Consider the following 21916-nt stretch of genomic DNA (forward strand, 5'->3'; position numbering starts at 1 on the left):
TGATTTAGATTGGAATTATGTCAAAAAAAAACAACTTTCTTGTGCAAAAGAGGTGGTGGTTTAAAGGGTTGTAAAAGAGTTTTCACATGAACCACAATGAGATTTTAAAGGACATGGTCCAACTCTGACTGCTTATTTCATCAAAGTGAAGATGCTAAGAGGGATATTCTATAACAAATTCCTTTTTTTTAATTTTTTTTTTTTTTTTTATTTATTCCACAACAGGGAAATGTGGGCATGACAGTGACAAAAAACACATAGACAGGGTTACACTCTAGATTAGTAATGGAAAAACAAGCTAATCTAATGTAAAGTTAGTTCTAAAGCAACAGAGAATAAACTATCAGAAAGGCCAAAATAAAAGTAAAAAACAAAACTAAAGTAAGTATATTCATTGATAATGTGGCATATTTAGGTAAAAAATGAAATATTCAAGTTTAATAGACAGCATCTGATTTACACAACAATGTGAGATAAATAAGCAATATGCATGACTGAACAAGCAAGATCTCGGATTAGCTAAGGCGTCTGCAACTGCATCGTAGCATCAGAGAGACTAATGATGATCAGATAAGAAATGCCATATTCTATTAAACACAAGAATATACAGCAGCTGATTTATACAAAGATGAGGGAAACATCTGCAATATGCATTATTGTACAGCAACAACCAGAGTAGCAAAAGAGAGTGCAAGTGGACATCACCATCTGAGAGACGAGAGTGTAAATGATTCACGATCCGATTCATGAGCAGACCAGAACCCGTGCAACCATTAGCATGTTGTAAACGCTGAGTTTGCTGTGAGCAGCAGAGATCATAAAGTCTAACAGCAGCTGGGATGAATAACCTGTGGAGGCGCTCCTTTGAGCATCCAGGAAACAGCAGTCTGTCACTGACAGAGCTCTCCAGCTCTGTAGGTAAGACATTTAGAGCTCATTAACAAATAAATAAAAAAAACACTTTATAAAATCATCGACTGAGAAATGGCCCCAACGAACCCGAGGGGTATCAATTTCTGGACGTTTCGCTCTTTGCCGTTTTGTACTTGTACTACCAGTTTGCTGCTTTTTTTTTTTTTTTTTTTTTTTTTTTTTACAGACCATTCAACTTTTTTGAACCCCCCTAAGAATGTTTCAGACCCACCGCCAATAAAGCACCGAAAAGGCTTATATAGTTGTGTATTTTATGTAAATAAAACAAAGGCTTCATAAAAAATGTGTTTTAAAGTATTGCTGTCTAATTCAGCAGTGACAACATTACAGGCAAACGCAACATGAAAAAAAAAAACCTATATAAAAGCAGTGCTTTTATGTGAATTAGACACTAAATCAGCCACCTGCAAAGTACAGTCATATTTTATTAAAATGCTTACCCTGCACTACACAGACCGGAGGCCCGTCCCCATTGACCGAATATGCAAATAAATAAAAAGATTACTAGCTTTGGTTCTAATTGAGGTCTGACTTTCCTTCTTTTAATTCTTTCATTCTAATATGTGAGTTATGTAACCTTATCTAACATTTTTGTGCATATCTTTAAATACTACACCGCTGAACGTGTCGATTTGCACTATTTATTTTCGTCTTGCACCACTTTCCCCTCACAGGACGTTAACCCGAGCGGCACTAGGACCAGGAGGAGCAGCGCACAGGTCCGACTTTACAACAGGCAGAAGGGAGGCTTCACCGCGGCTGCAACTTGTTCAAAGTTCCTGACATTAGATTATGTGGAGAGAAACACAACCGGGCGTATATTCATCAGGTGTTTTATAAAGATAACACGAGTGGGTCTAAGTGGTGACGTTTAGGTTTTTTTTTTTTTTTTTTTCCTGTTTGTGATTTGGTCTTCCTGAAAAACACCTGCGGGATTCAGGTAACTCCCCGATGAAGAGGGAAGTCCTTGGGCGCAGTGAGCGGTGAAAAGGTAAGGCCTCCTCTAGACCTTGAGAGAAACCAGGTTAGTTTCACCTCTGTTTGGGTTTATAATAGTCAATTTAATTAGATTTGTACAAACTGAGGTGTGTTCTGGAGACTTATCAGGTGAGACAGGTCTCCCCTCTGAGTCCCTCTCCCACTTTACTAAAATGGAGAAGAGCCGCGCACCTTGCTGAGGGACAGAGATCTTTGGCCCCTCCGCCTCTCTGCCCCTTTAACGCCTCATTGGCGGAGAGCTGTTAAGTTTTTTTTTTAAATTATTATTACAATAATAAGCATAACTTTATCGCGGCATAGATTGTTTTTTTTTTTAAAGGTTGGAAATTTACTGAGCAGGTCACGCCCATGCACGTTGTCAGGTCCGGAACAAACAACCGGGAACTGGTGGGCTACGGCTCCTTGGTGTGTCAGCGCTACCTGTAAAGGAGCATTGATGAGCCCAGATACGTTTATTTGGCATAATCCGCATACAATACAACGCCCACACACCAAAACTGATTTATTTCACCTCTGTAACCTGATGGATTATTCCTTAATGAAACAATTGTGCTTCATTGCAAAACAAAAAAAAAAAAAAAAAAAATTCTACACGTTTTTTGGGTAAATTGCTATTATTTTATACATATTTGTTTAAAAACAGGTCTTGAATGATTCAACTTAAGAATAGTTATTGGCTATTATGTTCTGTTTCCAGTTTTTTTTTTGTATTAACTTTCTTTTTTTGTTTCCTGTGTTTTGTTTAGTTGCCTGTTTAATTAATTTCAGTGGAGTTTATAATTAATTTCAGTAGAGTCAAAAATGATTCACACTTCTGGCAGATTTTTCATCTTTTTTAATTTTCTTGACCATGTTTTTTTTTCTGATAAAGGGTAATATTAATGCTTTGGAGTGACCCAGCCAGAGTCCTGACTTGAATCTGTGGAGGGAGCAGACCTTAAAGACCTAGAGCTTATCAGCAGATCAATTGTCAAAATGCCAGAAGAAACATGCTAAAAGCTAGTCAGCAATGAAGGGTTTTATTGTTCTTTCAACTGAAAAAAAATCTATTAATTAACAACTAGATTTTTTTTTTTAATCAAAATTGATTCTCCTACGTGGTTTTATCTTTTGAGAGCACCCAGCAGTATTTTTAAATCCATTTCAGCCAGGGGTGTGAGTCATTTTGGGCTCCAAAGTGCTGTCAAAGCCTCCCATGCTAAAAAGAAAATACACCCTCTGTCAGTTTCTGTGGTTCTTGTATAAATAATGTGGTCTTTATCAGGTTTTAAAACCACTTCCATCTAATCTAAAATGGTACCCACAGATTACACCGTGTTGGGTCTGGGTCAGTCCACTTCTTGGCCAATTTACACCCACATGTTGCTATTTCTGGCCGTTCCTCCTTCTACTTTATACCCATGCACTTGGCTAATATCAGTTTACCTTTAGTGATTTTAATGCTTGTAAACATAAATGATCACAAAATGCCTAAATCTTGCATATATAGCAATCATACACAATTAAATTGTGTACGATTTGCTGAAGACAGGAAGAGACTGTTTCCATTTATTACATCTATTTACATTTGATTCAGCTGATCCCCATGAAATCGTTTATCGAAGCCGCATTATTAAATTTCCTTACCGCAGACTTTGACTAGAATATAAAACATTACTTTAACATGTTTTAAAACCTTCCCTCTTCAAAATAGAAGCTGATTTATATTAGCTACCTGATGAACCAGAAAGAGTTGGCTAAAAATGATCAAAACTATCAAGGTTTGAAATTGTGAAGGCTCAAAATGATTAGCCACCATGTTGTTGTTTCTTAAGCAAAAATGCAACCTATTTACCTTTTGACACATTTATGTTGTATTTCGAAAGATTCAAGAAAGTCTGAAACAATCAAAATGGGCTGAGTTAAGATAAGAAAACCTTTATTTTGCCACAGTGGGGAAATTTGGGCGAGACAGCAAAGATACAGGCAGTTACATATAGTTTATAATATGTAAACTGAATGTAAATAACTGAATCAAAAGAAATCTAAAAGAAATCACAGAAGACTAATCATTAATTGTGATCATTTTAATAAACTGTTTGAGGCTGTATCAAAAAGTAATTAAAACAAAAGTTTCATTGCTTTTTCTTGGAGGAACTAGCTGGAAATTCAATGTTTTTTCTTTTCTTTTTCTGAATATCAGCAACAATTATCTCTGTTATGTACAGAAACAAATCTGAAATAAATGCTTCAGTTCAGGGAGAATCCCAATGGGGTGTAGAAAAATAACTATCCCTTGTTTATAGTACATTTCTGGGCTGTTGTCTCACATAGTAAAAAAACATCTAATCTAAAGGTAGTTCTAAAGCAGCAGAGAAAGAGCTTGATTAGAAACGGTAAATATAAAAGTAGTATCCAGAACTTTGCAGTAACTTTGGAAGCAATTATCCTTTTCCCTTTGAACCGTATATATGCTTATGTCTGGTTGGTGTGCGGCATGAAGGTGATGTCCTATGACCCGTAGCCATCCAGCCAAAGACGACATTATTCTCTCCCTCTCTTGAAAACATGACTTTCTTAGATGTCCTCCATGCTTTAATTTGGGGACTTCACTCAGCGTAGTCTTCTTTACTTCTGTCTTTGGAGAGTTTCTAGGAATACCTATCACCTTTTTTTTTAATATCACATTTTATCCACATGTTTCATTTTGCAACCCTGGTGTCTATTTATAACCATCAAGCTCTCGAGTTGCATCGAATTTCACGAGCTAAACAGGAAACATTTGTTGCTATACAATATAAAGTTATGGTAAATTCAAAATATAAAACAAGTTGGGTTGCTTGACTACCATAAACACAACGGCGACACAGAAATATGAGCAAACAGAGGCTTTTGGAGGATGAAATAGGATATTTAAGCACACCAATACCGTCTTTTGCCAGAACTGGATCAGGACCTCACCGCATTCAATGTGAGCAAGGCGTTCAGTGCTGATTACTTTCGATGAGGGAAGGTGTCTTTAAACAACTTTCTTGACAATGTATGAAAGACCATTTTAATTTCTAATAACATGTTGTGTAATAATGCAAATAAATGTTTCTTTTGTTTTCCAGTACTGTTTTTTATGGCGGGAAAATCCACTTACCATAACACGCATGGGTTATGGAAAAAGTTTTTCTTTTTTTCCACAAAAACAAGAGAGGCATTTCTACAACCATTAAAAGAAATACAAAATTCTGCATAAAATGTAATCAAAATCAGTTTCAGTTTAATCAGTTTTTAATGTAGAAATCTTAGAAGTGATGAAAGTCAGAGAGTTTAAAATGTGAGCATCTCACCTAATAGTAAGGAAATAAATCTCAGTGGAGGCTTTTTTTTTTTTTTAAAGCCTTTTGATATGACTGTAAATCACATGAAGGTAAGTGGATATTTAGATTTTAAAATAAACGTTAGGGCACAGGTGGAGGAGCATTTCTGTTGTTGTAGCTAAAAGCTGCCCCTAAAAAAAACTGATCTATAAAAGACTTTTGACAAAATCTGTACCAAAACCCACCAATTTTTAAAGTAGAAAACATTCTAGTATCTTTTAGAGCATTATGACTTGCTGGGTATCATAGTTAACTTTCAGCACCTAATGTCCGAAAAGACTGAACATGAGAAAAGAGGCACAAGAAGCATTAAAACTGCCTTTCATACAGCTTAGTAAACCTTGAGTAAAATGATTAGATGTTGGCTTTCATCAGCAAGTCTGAGAGCTTCTTGCACGATGCATACACCTTTCCAGAGTTTAGAAGAATGAGGATCCTCTCTGCAGCTCTAACTGTTTGTTGCATTTTGGACCTTGTCAAGTTGTGTGGTTTAGCTGAACCACACAGGATGGATGCGCAAAAGAGGGACTGAATAATGGCATTTTAGAAGATGATCCTTAGCTCCTGAGGAAGGTTGTAGTTGAGTCGCTGCAGGAAGTAGGGTCTCTGCTGGGCTTTCTTACGAATGGTGTCAATATGTGAGGACCATCTCAGGCCCCAAGATAGGGTGGTTCCTAGGAACCGGAAGTGATCAACACTAAACAATGCTGAGGACCAAAGCATTACAGTTCCACTTTACATAGATCACAAATGAATGATTTAAATGTGAAAAGGAAGGATTTAAAAGCAGGCTCTGTCCCCTTGAATGGCCTTCAGCTTGCCTGCATTGTTGGGTCGGGGGTTTCTGATATTCCTCTTGACAATACTCTATAACAGGGGTCCCCAACATGGTGCCAGTGGGCACTGGGTAGCCCTCGAGGACCACATGTGGTGCCCTCAAGCCTGTTCAAAAATAGCACAACCCTCCAGTGAGCTGCATCCAAAATGTTGTTTAGTTGCTCTTCCTTTTTAATCATACTTGTACTTAGATTTCAAATGATAAATGCATTAAAAACATGTTTATATTACATAAAGTGAAGGCAAGCTCTGACTCTTCTAGTTCAAAGATCAGTGCAGGTAGCCCTTCGTCTGACAGTAAACAATGAAGTAGCTCCCAACTTCTAAAAGGTTGGTGATCCCTGCTCTATAGATTCTCTGAGGGGTTTAAGTCAGGCCAGTTTGCTGGACAATCAAGCACAGTAAAACCATAGACATACTTTTGGCAGCGTGTCCAGGTGTCAAGACCTGTTAGATGAAATCGGACCCTCCACAAAGCTTTAAATTGACTTTAGACTTAATAAATCACAATGGACCAACACTACCCTCAGACTCTGGGACCTTGTTTTACAATTAAAATGCAAAATATTCCTAAATCAGAAAAGCGGACATTGGGTAATTGAGCAACAGTTCAGTCCAATTAGGACACACCTTACATCGTCTCTGCTTCAGGAGTAGTTTTAAGTTAAAGATTTTTTTTAACTTAATAAATCCATCTGTCAAATGAGTCTACATAATATGGCTTCTACATTTTTAAATGAATTACTAAAATCTTTTTTATTATCCTGTACTTTGATGCGCCAAGATAAATGTTCTGATAGACGATTGATTATCATTATTTCACATTACATGCCAAATTCCCATAGTCTTTGAAATATTAAAACTGCTTTCCTGAAAAACTGCACCAGCTGGTGATCCTGAAACATGTGGCCATACGTGCTGCAGTTATGCTGCTAGATGTTATCTCCTTTACTGAGAAGACAAGTGTGTCACTTCATTCTTTGATGTGTCACTCCTGCCGTCTCGTCAGGCCTGTGTTTGTCGTGTTTGGACGTGCTCTGCCCACCGCTGAACTTCCACTCTCCTCTTTTCTTCTGCCTGTTCTCTCACACCCCCACAGCTTGTTCTCATGCATGCTCGCTCCTCAAAAACGCTGCCATCTTAACACTATTGCTCCCTCTTAAGAACATGTAAACTATTACACATTGGTCGGTCGGCGACTGTAACATTTGCTTCATTGAAGTGTTGTCAGAGCTTATTTGCCCAATAGCATACCGCATGCATTTTAAAGCACTTTATCTTTGCAGCATTTAGATGATGGGAACATAAAATATGTTAGGAATAATTACCTTCAGTGTTTTTGAAGCAGCTTTGTGTGTTTTTTCTGCTTTCTGCAGCGGTTTGCCCTGCCAGGATGTGTCCCAATCCAAGTATATGTGGGGGCAACAACCGTCCCAACAGGTCTGAATCCAGAGGTTCGGGCGCCCACTATGCCCTGTGTGCCCTGGGAGTGGGACTCATCGGCCTTGGGATTGTCATGATAGTTTGGACTCTGACACCCTTTGATAAGACGTCTTCAGAATCCAACTCCAACTCTACAAACGCGACTAAGAAGCCTGACGACCCTGATGACCCCGAAGACGCCAAAGGCTTCACAAATTCCTCTGTGGCGTTGGTGCTAGTCGGAGTGGGGATAGTCCTGCTGCTGTTGTCCATTTGCCTGGGTGTGAGGAGTAAGAGGAGAGCGTTAAGCCTGCCCGCGCCAGCAGGAGGCCCCCTCATGAACCACATCCCAGGAGAGGAACCGCCGTGAGTGACCACTCTCTGTTCTGCCTTATCTCGTTAAGTCTGACGTCACGGGGGAACTTCCGGGTTCACATCAGCTGTACATGACCACGTGGCTTATGCTTAGGGTTAATTCTCAAACTTTTATGCTTTTACAATTTGAAACGTTAATGTTGTATGTACTGTAGTTCAATTCAATTTTATTTATATAGCACCAATTCATGAAACATGTCATCTCAAGGCACTTTACAAAGTCAAGTTCAATCATATTCTACAGATTGGGTCAGATTATACAGATTGGTCAAACATTTCCTATATAAGGGAACCGGTTGATTGCATCAAAGTCCCGACAAGCAGCATTCACTTCTGAAGAAGCGTAGAGTCACAGGGAGAGTCGTCTGCATTGTCCGTGGCTTTGCAGCAATCCCTCATACTGAGCAAGCATGAAGCAACAGTGGGAAGAAAAACTCCCCATTAACGTGAAGGAAAAGCCTCCGTCAGAACCGGGCTCAGTACGAACGGTCATATGCGACATGTTAGTGTAAAGCTAATGCGGCGAGTCAGCAAAATCTCACCATTTTAATAATTTCCTGGAGAATAACTTATCAACTGTAGCCATCTCCTCTTGTCCTTCTCATCGCACGGGAAAAGATAAAATGACAGCTGGAGATGTTTTGTTTTTTTTGTCTTCGATCTATTAAGACAGCACAGCTGCACATTAAATAAATTATGGTTTTGACCGGCTCGGACCCGGAAGCAGCGGTAGATACGTCACGACTTAACAGCCCCATTGTCCAAAGTTTCGTTAGATGTCTAATATACTTCACAGTTCACGTAAGTTGTAGGTTTCCATACCTTGTGAGTTCAGCAGCCCCTGCTGCCCCAAACGTTAGCTTGTGTAGTTGTGGTAAAAAGCCACCTTACTTTTGGCAGTCATACATACAATTTGAGAGCTGGAAGAGTCATTAGAGACTAAAATGCCCCCAAAGCTAATAACTTTTGCAGCTTTCTAAAAATATATTGTAATAAGACTGTAATAAGATAAAATGGAAAAAATATGGTAACTACATTTTTATATTAAAAGAAATCAAATACGCAAAATTTACTCAGTAGTTATTTCTAATCTCAAATTCACAGAAAGCAGGCATCAAATTTAAAGGGTAATTAACCCCCAAATAGTTAACATGGTTGTCTTATAGTGCTTGTCATTATTTTTGACAAAACTCTTGTTTTATCCAGTAGGCGATGGTGTTAAACTGAGCTAGATTAAAGCATAAGCATAAATTACAGTTACGGTTTCAAATGACCCCTGGTGTTGTTATATTGTGCTTCCAAGGAGAGAGAATTTCTGAAAAGAAAAATTGACAGATGGAGGATGGAGGACAAAAGAAATGATGGGCATGAAAATAACCACTGACAGTAAATTAAAAGGATCTGAAGGTCATGGTTTTTAGAAATGTAGGCGGTCCACCTTGGACCTTACCTTGGTTTTCGTTGTTCTGTAAATGTTTATTCCATACGGGATCAAGTTGAAACTAAGCAAGTTCATCACAGCTGATTTGCTCGTAATTACTTTCAGAGGTCGTGTTTTTCTTTTTTCTTTTTATATTAACGATTATAGAAGCAGATTTTTTCCCCCTGCAGTGTTTAGCGGGTTGGTGGATAAAAATGTACGAAGAAAGCTCTAGAATCATCCATATACACAACCAATGAACCATTTACACACCAATTTTTATTTACTATGAGAAAGCCACAGTCCAAAAGGAAATTTAAGAAGCCATCCAGAAAGACAGTGGATAAAGATTACAAGGAAGAGTGGCTCCTCGGTAGCAAAATGCAAAGAATACGTGCATTTAAACGGCACTGTTCCTCCAGATGATTTATAAGGGTATAATACTTGTTTAGGATCTCGGTCTGTTTATTTATCCATTTCCTTCTGACTGTGGGCCACCTATTGCATTCCTTTTCAGGACCGTCGACCCAGAGGCTTATAACGTGCCCAGCTACGACGAGGTTGTTGGCAGCGGAAACTACCCCGTCCGCCAGAGCAACCTGAGGCAGAGCACCTCACAGCTGCCGTCCTACGAGGACATCCTCGCCGCCGTGGAAAACGAGGGATCGCAGCCCCCGAACAACACCACAGAGAACAGCCCTCTGAATGAGCAAACGCCAGCGGCTGCTCAGCCCCCCGCCGACCACGCCGCTCTGGAGTCGCAATCCAGTCTGCCCGCACGCAGCGCCAGCCGGGCCAGCCGTCTACTGAAGCCCCTCAGAGTGAGGCGGATAAAGTCGGACAAACTGCACCTGAAAGACATCCGCCTTCAGATCCGCACGCCCACGCAGAACCCGGTGACCATTGAACCCATCACGCCGCCCCCACAGTACGAGAACAAGATGCCTGAGTTACAGTAAAAGCTCGGCCTGGTGGTTTCCCAATCGGCCAATGGCTGATTAGAATATATGAAAATTTCTAATGGATTTAAAGGACCGGTGGTAATATATCTGAGAGCCTGTAAGAGCACCATGAAGTAGTTAGATGCGCCCGTTGAGCAGGATGATGGAGGCAGACGCACGCCCAGAAATGAGAACTCTTCTTTTATCAACGAAGCTTCAGATTGGCTGATCGGTTTCTGTCGTCATGCGTTAATGCATCCAAGCAAAAGGATTTTTAAGTATAACTTATGTCAAGAAAAGTGCAGCATTTCAGTTTTATTTATTATTCGAATAGAATGCCTGTCTTTATCAGAAATATGTTAGTGTGTAAAAGGAAACCATGTGTAGTGTTGCAGAGGGAGAAACGGGGAATTATCAGGCAGATGTTTGGTTTGAGATGTACAAACTGTGACCAGAAGAAGTGAGGATGCAGATTTAGGTTGTCTAAAAGAAGACGGGTTAAATGTCGTCATTCATACACACCATCAAAAATTATAATTTTAAACTATTACTTAGCTGATATGTTTTTGAGACATTTACTTGTTTTTGTTTTTTTTATTATCAATGTTTAAATGCTAAAGTATCCACAACTATATTTTAATATTTTAACATGGTGGTGAATAAATGTTTTTTTTCTTTTAGTTTCTCTCAGGATGTACCTTAAGTGTATGTTGCAGATGTGTAATGTTGCCCTTTTTTATGCACGGATCATTTGCATGGTGGTATGTGTAAAAGTCGCTGTAAGAACTGTATATATTTGTAAAAGACAAATACTGTTTTAATTTTGGGTAATAAAATTTACTGTCAATTTTTTGTTTTGTTTTTTCTCCTCACAAATCACGTTTTTATCAGTTTTCTTCACACTAAGATTTTTTTGAGTTACTTTGCCGCCCTCCAGTGGAAGAAATATGAATGTTATTTCAACTGTTTTAATGTGGCAGTACTTTGTATTAATGACTAAATGTTATATTTGCATATTTTAATATTATTTTTGCATTTGTGTGTATATTTTATATATTACTCCTTTTTAGGGTAATTTTTCATCAGTGACATTCTGTTCAAAGCTTGCAGTTTTTTATTTTTATTTTATTTAAATTGCCCCAACATTGAATAACCATATTACACAGTTGTGATTCCGATGATCTAAAGACAAATCGGCATTCCTGTACTTGATAGGTTTTCACATCGTCATACATAAAATTAACTTATCAATTGATTTTTATGTACCGGTACTAATCCATTTTATGCACTAATTCAGGATACTGCTACTTTTGTTTTTCCATTTCTTTATATTGGTGAGTAATTAAATGCTGTTGGCTAATCTTAATTAAATATTTGTTTTTAATGGAACTACTGCAGCGGGTTTAGGTTTTTGTAAACATCCGCTTCAGTCTCAGATCTTTTGCAAACCCCGACAGGTGTTCTTCTGAGATTGTTTTGTGTTTGGGTCTGTCCATTTAGCCATAATGTCTGTCCAAGTTACCTGTTCCTTCAGAAGAGAAGAATTCCCACAGCATGATGCTGCCACTACCACTTACCCTTGTGAGGATTGTGTGTTCGGCTGTTTCACATGATGCCCAGAGTTTAATTTGGTGAGATTTGACCAGCGTGCCTATTTCCACATGTTTGCTGTGCCCCCGACACGACTTGTGGCTAAATGCAAACAGGACTTCTCGTGGTTTTCTGCATGCCTCTTTTTCATAAAGACTAGATTTGTTTTTAATAGTTTTGTTGTCAACAGATTTTCCCACCTGAGCAGTAAATCTCTGTAGCTCCCTCAAGAGTTGGGTCTTTTGGCTCCTTCTCTTCTCAGCCTCTCGGTTTGGCAGGACGGACGTATCTTGGTAGGCCTGCAGTTGTGCTGCAGTCTTCTCAGTTTCAGACGATGGCTTGAGCAGAGCTCTGTGAGATGTTGAAAGCTTGGGATATTATTTTGTAACCTAACCCTTCTCCACAGCTTTGTGTGACCTGTCTGCTGCGCTCCTTGGCGTCCGTGATGCTGTTACTTCACTGATGTCCCCCAACAGGCCTCAGAGGCCTTGACAGAACAGCTGGATTTATACTGAGATTAAATTGCACACAAGTGGACTCTGTTGGCTAATCTAGTAATTAAGGGGGATCTGAATACAATTGGTTGCACTGGATATCAGGCGTTTTATGTCATGTCTTTTGTTCGTGTATTAAAAGACTAAAGTGCTAATGCCACACTGTAAAAACATTCAAATCATATATATATTTATACATGTATATGTGTTTTTGTGGATGCATTTGAGTTATTTTTTTCAGTAAGTAAAACACTACATATATTATTTGTATACTGGTCAATGTCTTAAAGCCTTTATTTCTGTTAAATAAGATCATCTTTGGCTTACAGCTATTGAAGACACACTATTTAATTTCTTAGAATAGAATCTACTACATCAGACTGATAAAAAATAAAATACAGCAATGTAAACAATGAAAAGTTTAATATCTACTTTTTTCAAAATGTGCCACTTAATCTAAAATAATATATTGAATATCATTGTCAACATGCATATATCAGTAGTTTATGTATTCCATCCTGTTATTTCTTTATATTGTCCCATGTATTCAGGGGTATAGGTCGTTGTTGTATAAGGTAAAAAAAAAAAGAAATGATAAACCTTATTGGAATAAAAATAATGATTTTCTTATTTTGATCATGATAAACTCTTATTGATTATGTTTGCAACCCCCTCCCTCCAAAAAAAAAAAAAATACTTTTTTTTTGGTTCTGTTAAAGTTATTAGACCTTTATTCAAACAGTTAAAACCTCATCGAGATTAGAATCACTTTTCTAAAAGAAAGTATACAAAGTGCAAACTACACAGCATCCTAAGATGTAAAATTACTCTGTTTGCCATAACTGGTATACAGAAGAGGTAAATAAGTGTAATTAATCTTACATTATTAGAAACACTTATAAATTAGAAAACAGCAAAAAAAAAAAAAAAAAAAGAATAAACTGCAATCCTGATCGTATATAGGCAAAACACTAGTTTTATCTATATACGGACTATTTTTTTGTGTTTACATGTCACATGTATTACAAGTTTCTGCAACAGAAGTCCAGATTTTCAAGGTTAATAATCATAATGATAAAGTGTTACGTTTGTGTTACATGTGCCGACTCAACTTCATTTTTGAAGAGCTCCACCCTCGCCTCGTTTTTTTTTTTTTTTTTTTTTTTCCAGCGTGCAGCTGCCATGAAGCAGAGGGAGGAACAGCTGGCTGAGGGAAGAGCCAGCCCGGGGAGTCAGTCACATTCCTGGCTGGGATTCAATGACTGAACCAGACACAAACAAACAGAGAGAGGGAGAGAGAGAGAGACTCGCACACTGACTGGCTGAGCGGGGAGACAGACTGCGAGTACGCCAGACTGAGCAGACGATCCTTTCGGAGTGCGTAAAACCGCAAAATCTCCGTTCAACAGAGTAGACCTGCTGATTGAACGACTCTTCGCACCTCGGTTTCGCCACTTTATTCGTGAGTTTGGTTTACAGGAACTGCCCCGTGAGTCCAGCAGCTTACGTTTTTTTTTTTCCTCCTTCTTCTTTTTTTTTCTGAATGGACGCGCTTGGGAAGCTTCTCGTCCGACATGGAAATGCGCCTTAGCGAGCTCGTTGCCGCACACTGAGGAAGAGCGACCCAGAGAGTTTATCCCAGCTTTCATTTTGAGTTTCCAGCCGCAGACAACATGGAGGGCTCCGGCTTCCAGCCCCATCCCGGACTTCAGCAAACTCTCAAGCAGTTCCACCTCAGCTCCATGCGCTCGCTCGGCGGACCGGCGGCGTTCTCCGCGCGGTGGCACCAGGACGCGCTCTTCGCCAAGGATGGCAAATCCGCGGAGATCGTGCTCTCGCTGCCGCCCCAGACGCCGCCGGTGATGTCCGGCCCGCTCTTCATCCCGTCCGACCGCTCCACGGAGAGGTGCGAGACGGTGCTGGAGCGGGAGCCCATCTCCTGCTTCGTGGTCGGCGGGGAGAAGCGGCTGTGCCTGCCGCAGATCCTCAACAGCGTCCTGCGAGACTTCTCCCTGCAGCAGATCAACTCGGTGTGCGACGACCTGCACATCTACTGCTCCCGGTGCACGGCGGATCAGCTGGAGATCCTCAAAGTGGTGGGCATCCTGCCCTTCTCCGCGCCGTCGTGCGGACTCATCACCCAGACGGACGCCGAGCGCCTGTGCAACGCGCTGATCTACGGCGGGACCTACCCGCCCCACTGCAACAAGGAGCTGGGCTCCCTGGAGCTGGAGCGCACCGAGAGGAGCTTCAAAGTCTACCACGAGTGTTTCGGTCGGTGCAAGGGCCTGTTCGTCCCGGAGCTGTACGCGGGTCCGGCCGCCGCCTGCATCCAGTGCCTGGACTGCAGACTCATGTTCCCGCCCCACAAGTTTGTGGTGCACAGTCACAAGCGGCTGGAGAACCGGACGGTGCACTGGGGCTTCGACTCGGCCAACTGGCGGGCGTACGTGCTCTTAGACCCGGACTACACCGACAAGGAGGAGAAAAGTCACCTGGAGCAGCTGCTTAAAGAGTTGAAGGGGAAATATGACCTGGCGGCCAAGCTGTCCAGTAAATCCTGCAGAGTAAGTCTGGTCTGCTTCATCTTCATGATAACCGGATTTTTTTTTTTTTTTGTTTAATAATGTGATTTGTTCGGGATCTGTGGATATTTCTCCAGCCTCTGCCCTGCTGCATTTTCTGCATAGTTTAGCATTAATTTTGACTTCCACCTCAGACTCTTTTCTGAGTTTCCATGTGCGCAATTACACTCTTTCTTTGCTCAACGCCTCACATCAGCACACACACACACTGACTTTCAAAAGCATTCGACTTCTTTTTAAATTGTGATGTGGGAAGTGGTGCCTGAGAACCTTTAAAGTCTGTAGAGGCTCTGCTCACATGAAACCAGAACTGAACTGCTCTGGCCTATACGTCCGAACCCCTCTGTGTGTGGTAGAAAACTGTCAAAGTGGCCAGGTTATCCACACGATGAAACATGGCGGTGGCAGCATCGTGCTGTGGGGAGGCTTTTCTTTTGTTAGGGGCAGGGAAGGTCACAGTGCATGGGAGACGGGATGGAGAAAAGTGGTAATGGCAGTATTATTCTGTGGGAAGGATGATTTTTTATTTTTTTTTTATCCAGCAAGGAATCTGGTCAGGGTTAATGAGAAGGTGGATGATGCTAAATCAATGCAGAGAAAAAGGGAAAGAAATCAAAAAATGGAGGCTGAAAGAGACTTGAGATAAAATATACAGCCAGAGCAGCAATGTAAGGTTTAGTTCACGTGTTACAGTGGCCTAGTCAAAGTCCAGACCCAAATCTCATTGCGAATCTGTGGCAAGAGTTGAACTTTGGCAGTCGCGGACACTCCCCACATATTGACCCATTTCACGAGGATCAATTGGCAAAAACGGAGCATGGACTTTCCAGATATTTATTCATAAAACAGAACGTTCTTGTCACTCGCTCAACTATGCATCACCTTGCATTGGTCTATCGCATAAGAGCCAATCAAAATACAATGAGGTTTGGGTCTGTGGTGTGACAAAATGTGAAAAAGGGTTTGATGCCTCCGAGCATCCTTCCTGTCACCCCCCCCCCCCCTCTCCACCTCCACCTCGCCCCTCGGGGTTCAGGTTATCCAAGGTCATCTGCATCCTGATGAACGAGCTCTCAATGATATATGTTATAAATTTGAGGGAGGCGGGGCAGCGTCAGAAGGTTTGGGGAACAGGGTTTAATGAGGTTTATAGAATATGGAAATGTGTACGTGTGTGTGTGTGTGTGTGTGTGTGGGAGAAGGCAAAAGAGAAAAAAAAAAAGAGGGGGTTGCAGCTCTTTGCGTGGGTCAGGGAAGCTCGGGGCCAAGAGACGAGGTGGCTGATTCTTCGTCACAGAGCAGCTGCTATGTGGGACTCTGATAATGAGTGGACTTCTCTGAATGCATCACCGTGGCGCTGCTCCAGCCGGAGTCTGGCCCAAAACATGTCTCATGCAAGCAAAGATAAAGACTTTTTTTTAATTCTGGTTTTGAGCATCCAAAAAAGCAGCAATGGAAGCAAATTTATGGATTCCTAACAGGAAATAAATGTCTGCAGTCGTTGTTTTTTTTGTTGTTTTGTGGGTTTGTTTCCAGGCGTCTTGCAGTTGCGGTTGATGTCTTTCTAACATCAGACAGCAGGGTTGATGTATCACCTGTGGAGTTATGGATTCCCCTAAAAATGTCCGGTCCTGACTCTCTTTGAGAGTGTGTGTGTGACAAAGTGCGCGGAGCATCACGGAGGCAGGGTAGCCGACAGGAGGAAGAGTTGGGGGGGGGGGGGTAATTTGGGTTCGCTGTGGTTCACTGTCAGTCGTGTCCCAGTTAGCAGACAGGCCTGATCCTCGGGGAGCCACTCGCCAGCGCTCTGCCCATACATCAGCCTGACAGGCCGAGCTGCTGAAAGGCCGAGCTGGACTCGCCGTGGCTGCGTTTGGCTCGGCTTACCCAGCCCCGAATGAAGACACAATGTTATCGGCCTGCCACAGCCTCTCTGATGTCAGGGGTGTTTTATTAATAAGAGACAGGTTACCTTGTCTGCTTGTATCATCTGTCTAGACTCCCTCCCTGTGCGCTGACAGAGGAGCAGAGCCGGCGCGGCCCGAGGAGCCGCTGAGAGCTTCAATGTGGATGCGGCTTTAAAGGTTTTTTGGTGTTTTTTTTTTTTTTTTTTTTTGGCCGGGACTTAATCAGCATTAAAGTTTCCCCTGTTTTGCATCTGATGAAGCATTTGGTCGGTTAGCTATTTTGCCTGATGTGCAGATGGGGGCAGAATGCAGGGGTGATGGGTGTGGGGGGGGGGATGCAGACCGTCCCATTCAGAAGCTGGAAGGTCTGTGAGCCGGGGCCTTGACGTGTTGTCAAAGGGCCGCAACCTTTGACCCTTCCCCCCCCCGCGAAAATAATGACCCAGCCAACCCCCCATTCTTTTGACACCATCCAATCACACGGCCTTGTGTCCACTCCAGTAGCCAGATGGCTTCCTGATAAAAGATGGAGAAATACACACAACAAGCACTCTTCCCAACGGCAGCTTTATTCTTTTCTTAAATTTCATCTTTAGGGATCTTGAGATCAGAGATTTATGGCCCGATTGGTATTTTTCTTAAAGGACCATAATTACCAGCCTTCAGAATAAATCTTTCTAGTAGGGCTGAACAATTAATCACATTTTCAATATAATCGCGATTTAAAAAACGCAATTTCCAAATCGCAGAGGTCTGCAATTTTTGGCTATGTAACAATTAGGGAATTAGACGCGTCCATTAGGTGTTGGTAAAATGTTTGAAGTGGGTTTGCCTCCACATGGAAGGGAAGACAGTTGCAGCAGTGAGATAATCTAATTTTATTACTTGTTTTAGAGTTTATATAATCATACAAAGCATTAAGTACAGGTCAATTAGTTTAATACATTGACTTACTTGTTGGTTGCACTTTATGTTCAACAAGGATTGATGTCCAAATCAACTAAAAGCTGTTCTCTTGAATAATATTCTGATTAATAGAAACATTAAAAGTTCTTGTTTTGAATAGTGCTTGTTTACAAACATCTTTATTTAGAGGCCATTTCTGTTGCTTGTGGTTAATGCAGAGAAAAGTCAAAATTGCAATTTTGGTTGAAATATATCGTAGGCAGAACGCAATCATTTCTGCTCTGAGTTTAGATGCTGTGGGTCTTTTAACAACTTATCCACACGGTGAGGAATCAAATTGATTTGTTGTTTGTATATGTTTAAAAAGACATGATAAATTAAACTGGAAAAAAAATCGCATTAAATCGCAATATTAAGAAAAAAAATCGCAATTAGATTATTTTCCAAAATCGTTCAGCCCTACTTTCTAGCCTTTCCCGGTCGTTTATTAATGCAGTATGATATATCTGGTAGGAGGAAAGCAAACGATGCACCATGTTTGTAGGAGACACGAAACAGGATTTCACCAATTTAAAACCAAAAAAATAAAATGAGTCGGAGTTAACCTTTGTAAGCCGCCTTTAGCATCTTAAATTAGTGATAAGTTACGTTAAGGCTGGCAGCATTTCTGAACCCAGCGTGTTCTCCTAACAGACAGAGGTTATGGAACATGCCCAAAAGGTTAAAACAGAGGATAAAACTGAGCATCCTCACTGTTACACCTTCAGCCTTCATTTTATGCGCTTCAGTTCGCTCTTCTACCATAGCCAAGTTAACGAAATGGGTACAAAACGACCCAAACCGCGAGTATGAATTGCCGAAGGAACAAAACAGCCAGACCTGCAGAGGTCCGCCCTGTTGTAGGAGCCTGAAGAACAGTCAGCATGCTGCCTTAGAGATAAAGTTCCCTTTTTTTAATTGCTTCTCACATCTCCAGAAAACCTTCATCCAGCCCTGAGTCTTTTTTTTTTTTTCCCTGCAGTAACAACATCCACATTGGGAGAACCGGCGGTCAAGGCTGGTCAAGCTGAAAACCGGCCGATTCTGGTCATTAGACGACTCCTTGGTGCATCACAAGATCACCGTGTGCAATGTCAATAAGCCAAAAGGCTGGTTGGGTTGCAGTAATTACTTGGTAGTGATGTTTAATCAATCAGGCCAGTGATCCAGATAGGCCAGTTTTACCCTGATCTGTTCTGACCAGTGATCTTAGCCTTTAAAGAAGACTGGAAGTCAGTATTGGCCAGTAAAAACCAGACCAGGGCACCTCCAGCGCTAAGTAATCATGTGACCTGTATGAGATACCGCATTTTCATCGCGTTAACATAAAAACGTTGCTCGCATTTAATACAGGAAAGCAAAAATTCCTACTGCTTCTGAATATTTATAATCTGGAACGATTATTGCCATTTCAATGTTAATGGATAGACGCAAAAATCTAGAATAAACAAGCTAAACGTAGAAGTTTTTAAGTGCTTATTGTGTTATACTTTTTTTTGAACAGCATCATGTTGGTCACACCGATTGTTGGCACTCCTTTACTTTTTACATTATCCTGTGAAGTTTTTGCAACGTAGTCCTTGTTGTAAGCACAGGAAATGTGTAGGAGCCAATGTTTCTGCCATCTGTCCAGCAATAGGTGGGGGAGGGGGTGGGGGTCATATGCTGCTCTCATTTATAAACAGGTTTCTCCAGCATCAAATTTAAAGGACTTCCTGACGTATTGAATCTAAAATGGAAAATTGAAAAAAAGGCATCAAAGCATTTTTGTTAGTCATTAAGAAGCTTTTTTTCTACCTACAATAATAATTGGTATCACAGCTGAAACAGATCCATCGTCTATACCTGCGTATCCTCGCAGGGTTGCGTGGGTCGGTCTCCAGCAGTCTTTGGGCGATAAAGATTAGGTTTTATTGTTTTTCTAATATCTGCAGAGGCTAGACACAGTCTGACATCTACATCCACACACAGAAGCCAGCGCAGAACCACGTTAACATTGTATATTTAAGTATTTTTTTTTTTTTATTATTAACAACATTATCTCATTATCTTGAGAGAAATCCTCGACGATTTTCGCCGTTTAAAACTCCAGTCCCTACGTTATGCTGACCCCTCGAGTGGAGTGCTTTTCTGAATGTTGGATTTTCTGATTAACATGGAAATCTTTCAGAAAGAGGATTGAAATTAAAATAAAAAAAACTTTTTTTCTTTTTCACTCAGAAGTGGAATACCTCTGTGCATTAACTGTAAAAACAAAATCCCTAAGAAGTAAGGCCAATGCGATCAATCATCTGACCGAGTTGAGGGCTAAAGGGGGCTCTGTGTGGACCGTCTTTAATAGGAATGGATATTAAAAGCATCCAAGTGAGGCCAATATATGCCAATTCCCATCCCATTGTTCTCCTCACTCGATGCAAATAGCCCCAAACCCTGGAGTGTAGCAAAGGCTAGTAGATGAGGTGCTTTGCTTTTTTTATTAAAGATGAATTGTTCTCCTTTTTTATTTTTTTTTATTTCTCATTAGCTGCCATTATATGGGCGAGCTGCGTGCGTGTGGGCGGCGCCGTGTACATCGAGGTTACTCGCGTGTTTTAATGTAAACAGCAGAATGTTATGGCTGGGATCAGCTGTATGAGCCAGATTAAAATCAGCTCACCGCCGGCTCATTTCCATTCCCCATCTGTCCGCTGACCTCCCTTTAAGTCCTGAGAGCCGACGCCGTGCAACACTTTTGGACCTCGATGTGGTCTGTCTGACCCGGGCCGGCTAAAACCTGACCCAACCACATGGACCGGTATCAGCCGCACTAAATTCACATCTACTGTATACTTTTAATCTCAACCGCTGACGCTCCAGATTTCGTCTTGTCCCTGGGAATATTATTCTTAAAAAGGTCAAACCCCCCCCCCCCCCCCCCCCAGCCCCCTTCAGCCGTCCAGCGTTTGCTGACCGGACTGCCGCGGCCAAAGTAGAGGCAGCGGGTCGAGGCAAAGGGGTGTCGGGAGCTCCCGGGGGTTGTGGCCTTCATTCTGCCAGCGGTGACCCCGTGTTAAAAGGGTGTCAGCTGGGGCTCTCTCATGGGTAATGTGTGCTAAAGACCTGCTGCTTCTTTTGTTTGAGGGGCAGGCTTTCAGAGGCTGTGAAGTGCGGCGCGCGGGTCTTTGCGAGCGCCCTGTTTCTTTGGGCGCTGCATGGAGAGGCCTTTAACCCCCCCCCCCCAGCCTTTCTCAGGGTGGGAAATCCACACTGGTGAGACTGCTGTGTCACCATTTTCCTTGTCATGCCCTGAGAAAAAGACAGATAGGAGCCCGTGGTGGTGTCTGCATGTCTGATTGGAAATAAGACAATAACAACAACATCAAAAAAAAAACTTCAATATCATCATCACTGGAATTTTTAAAAGAAATGTAAAGCTTCTAGGTAATTTTATCATCAAATTCTCTCATATCATTGACGCTGTACGCATTGAAACTCACTGAGACCCCTTGATTTTAGTAAAGGTATTTCAAAAAAGCTGAAGATGTCTTAACGTAATGCTAAAGACGCACCGATTAGACTTTTTCTCATGACACCAATAACCGATTTTTCTTTTTTAGGTCTGGCTCGTCCATTCCAGTAATCTAATTTGTTTGTATAACTAATATCTAAGCATGAGCTAATCTTAAATTCTCATAGTATCATAACTAATAAATATAATACTTACAAGAAAGTCAAAAACAAAACAAAAAGGTGTCACACATGGTGCTTTTACGTAAATGAGAAAAGCAGCAAAAAAAAATCTTCTGCTAACATAACATAAATATTAATAAAGGCATTTCTCATGGGCCTAAATAAATATATAAACACTTGTTTTCAAGTACCTATTGTGCAGATACCTATTGGTTTTTCCACACTGCTCCTTATAGTTTGACCCGGGCATAAATGGTTAATTAATCGTGCAATCGGCACAGATAACAGATAACTTTTTAATCTAATACTGAAAGGGTAAAGGCTTCCATTAGTGCTTATAATATGTCTGCCCATGTTTTTTTTGTGCCTGCAAATATAAATCCCAAAAGACTCGTTATGCATTTTAACTTTTCTTCCACTCGCTATGGCTTGTCTCTCTAATGAACTCAATG

General features: G+C 41.1%; 2 protein-coding genes across 2 annotated transcripts in view; both read left to right on the plus strand.

Annotated features, from left to right (window-relative positions):
- The first annotated feature begins 1630 nt into the window (after positions 1–1630).
- Positions 1631–11126, plus strand: tmem51b (transmembrane protein 51b). Its single transcript, XM_012873363.3, has 3 exons — positions 1631–1924; positions 7493–7904; positions 9851–11126. The coding sequence occupies exons 2-3, from the start codon at positions 7510–7512 to the stop codon at positions 10290–10292; spliced, it is 837 nt and encodes a 278-aa protein (XP_012728817.2). The 5' UTR covers positions 1631–1924; positions 7493–7509; the 3' UTR covers positions 10293–11126.
- Positions 11127–13713: 2587 nt separating this feature from the next.
- skib (v-ski avian sarcoma viral oncogene homolog b) overlaps positions 13714–21916 on the plus strand; it is a 47630-nt gene continuing 39427 nt past the window's right edge. The window contains exon 1 of the mRNA XM_012873348.3: positions 13714–14925. Coding sequence (XP_012728802.1) covers positions 14032–14925 — 894 coding nt within the window. The 5' untranslated portion in view covers positions 13714–14031. The remainder of the gene's footprint in view (positions 14926–21916) is intronic.

The sequence above is a fragment of the Fundulus heteroclitus genome, chromosome 20 (genome assembly GCF_011125445.2).
Source record: "Fundulus heteroclitus isolate FHET01 chromosome 20, MU-UCD_Fhet_4.1, whole genome shotgun sequence".
In the NCBI taxonomy this organism is placed as follows: Eukaryota; Metazoa; Chordata; class Actinopteri; order Cyprinodontiformes; family Fundulidae; genus Fundulus; species Fundulus heteroclitus.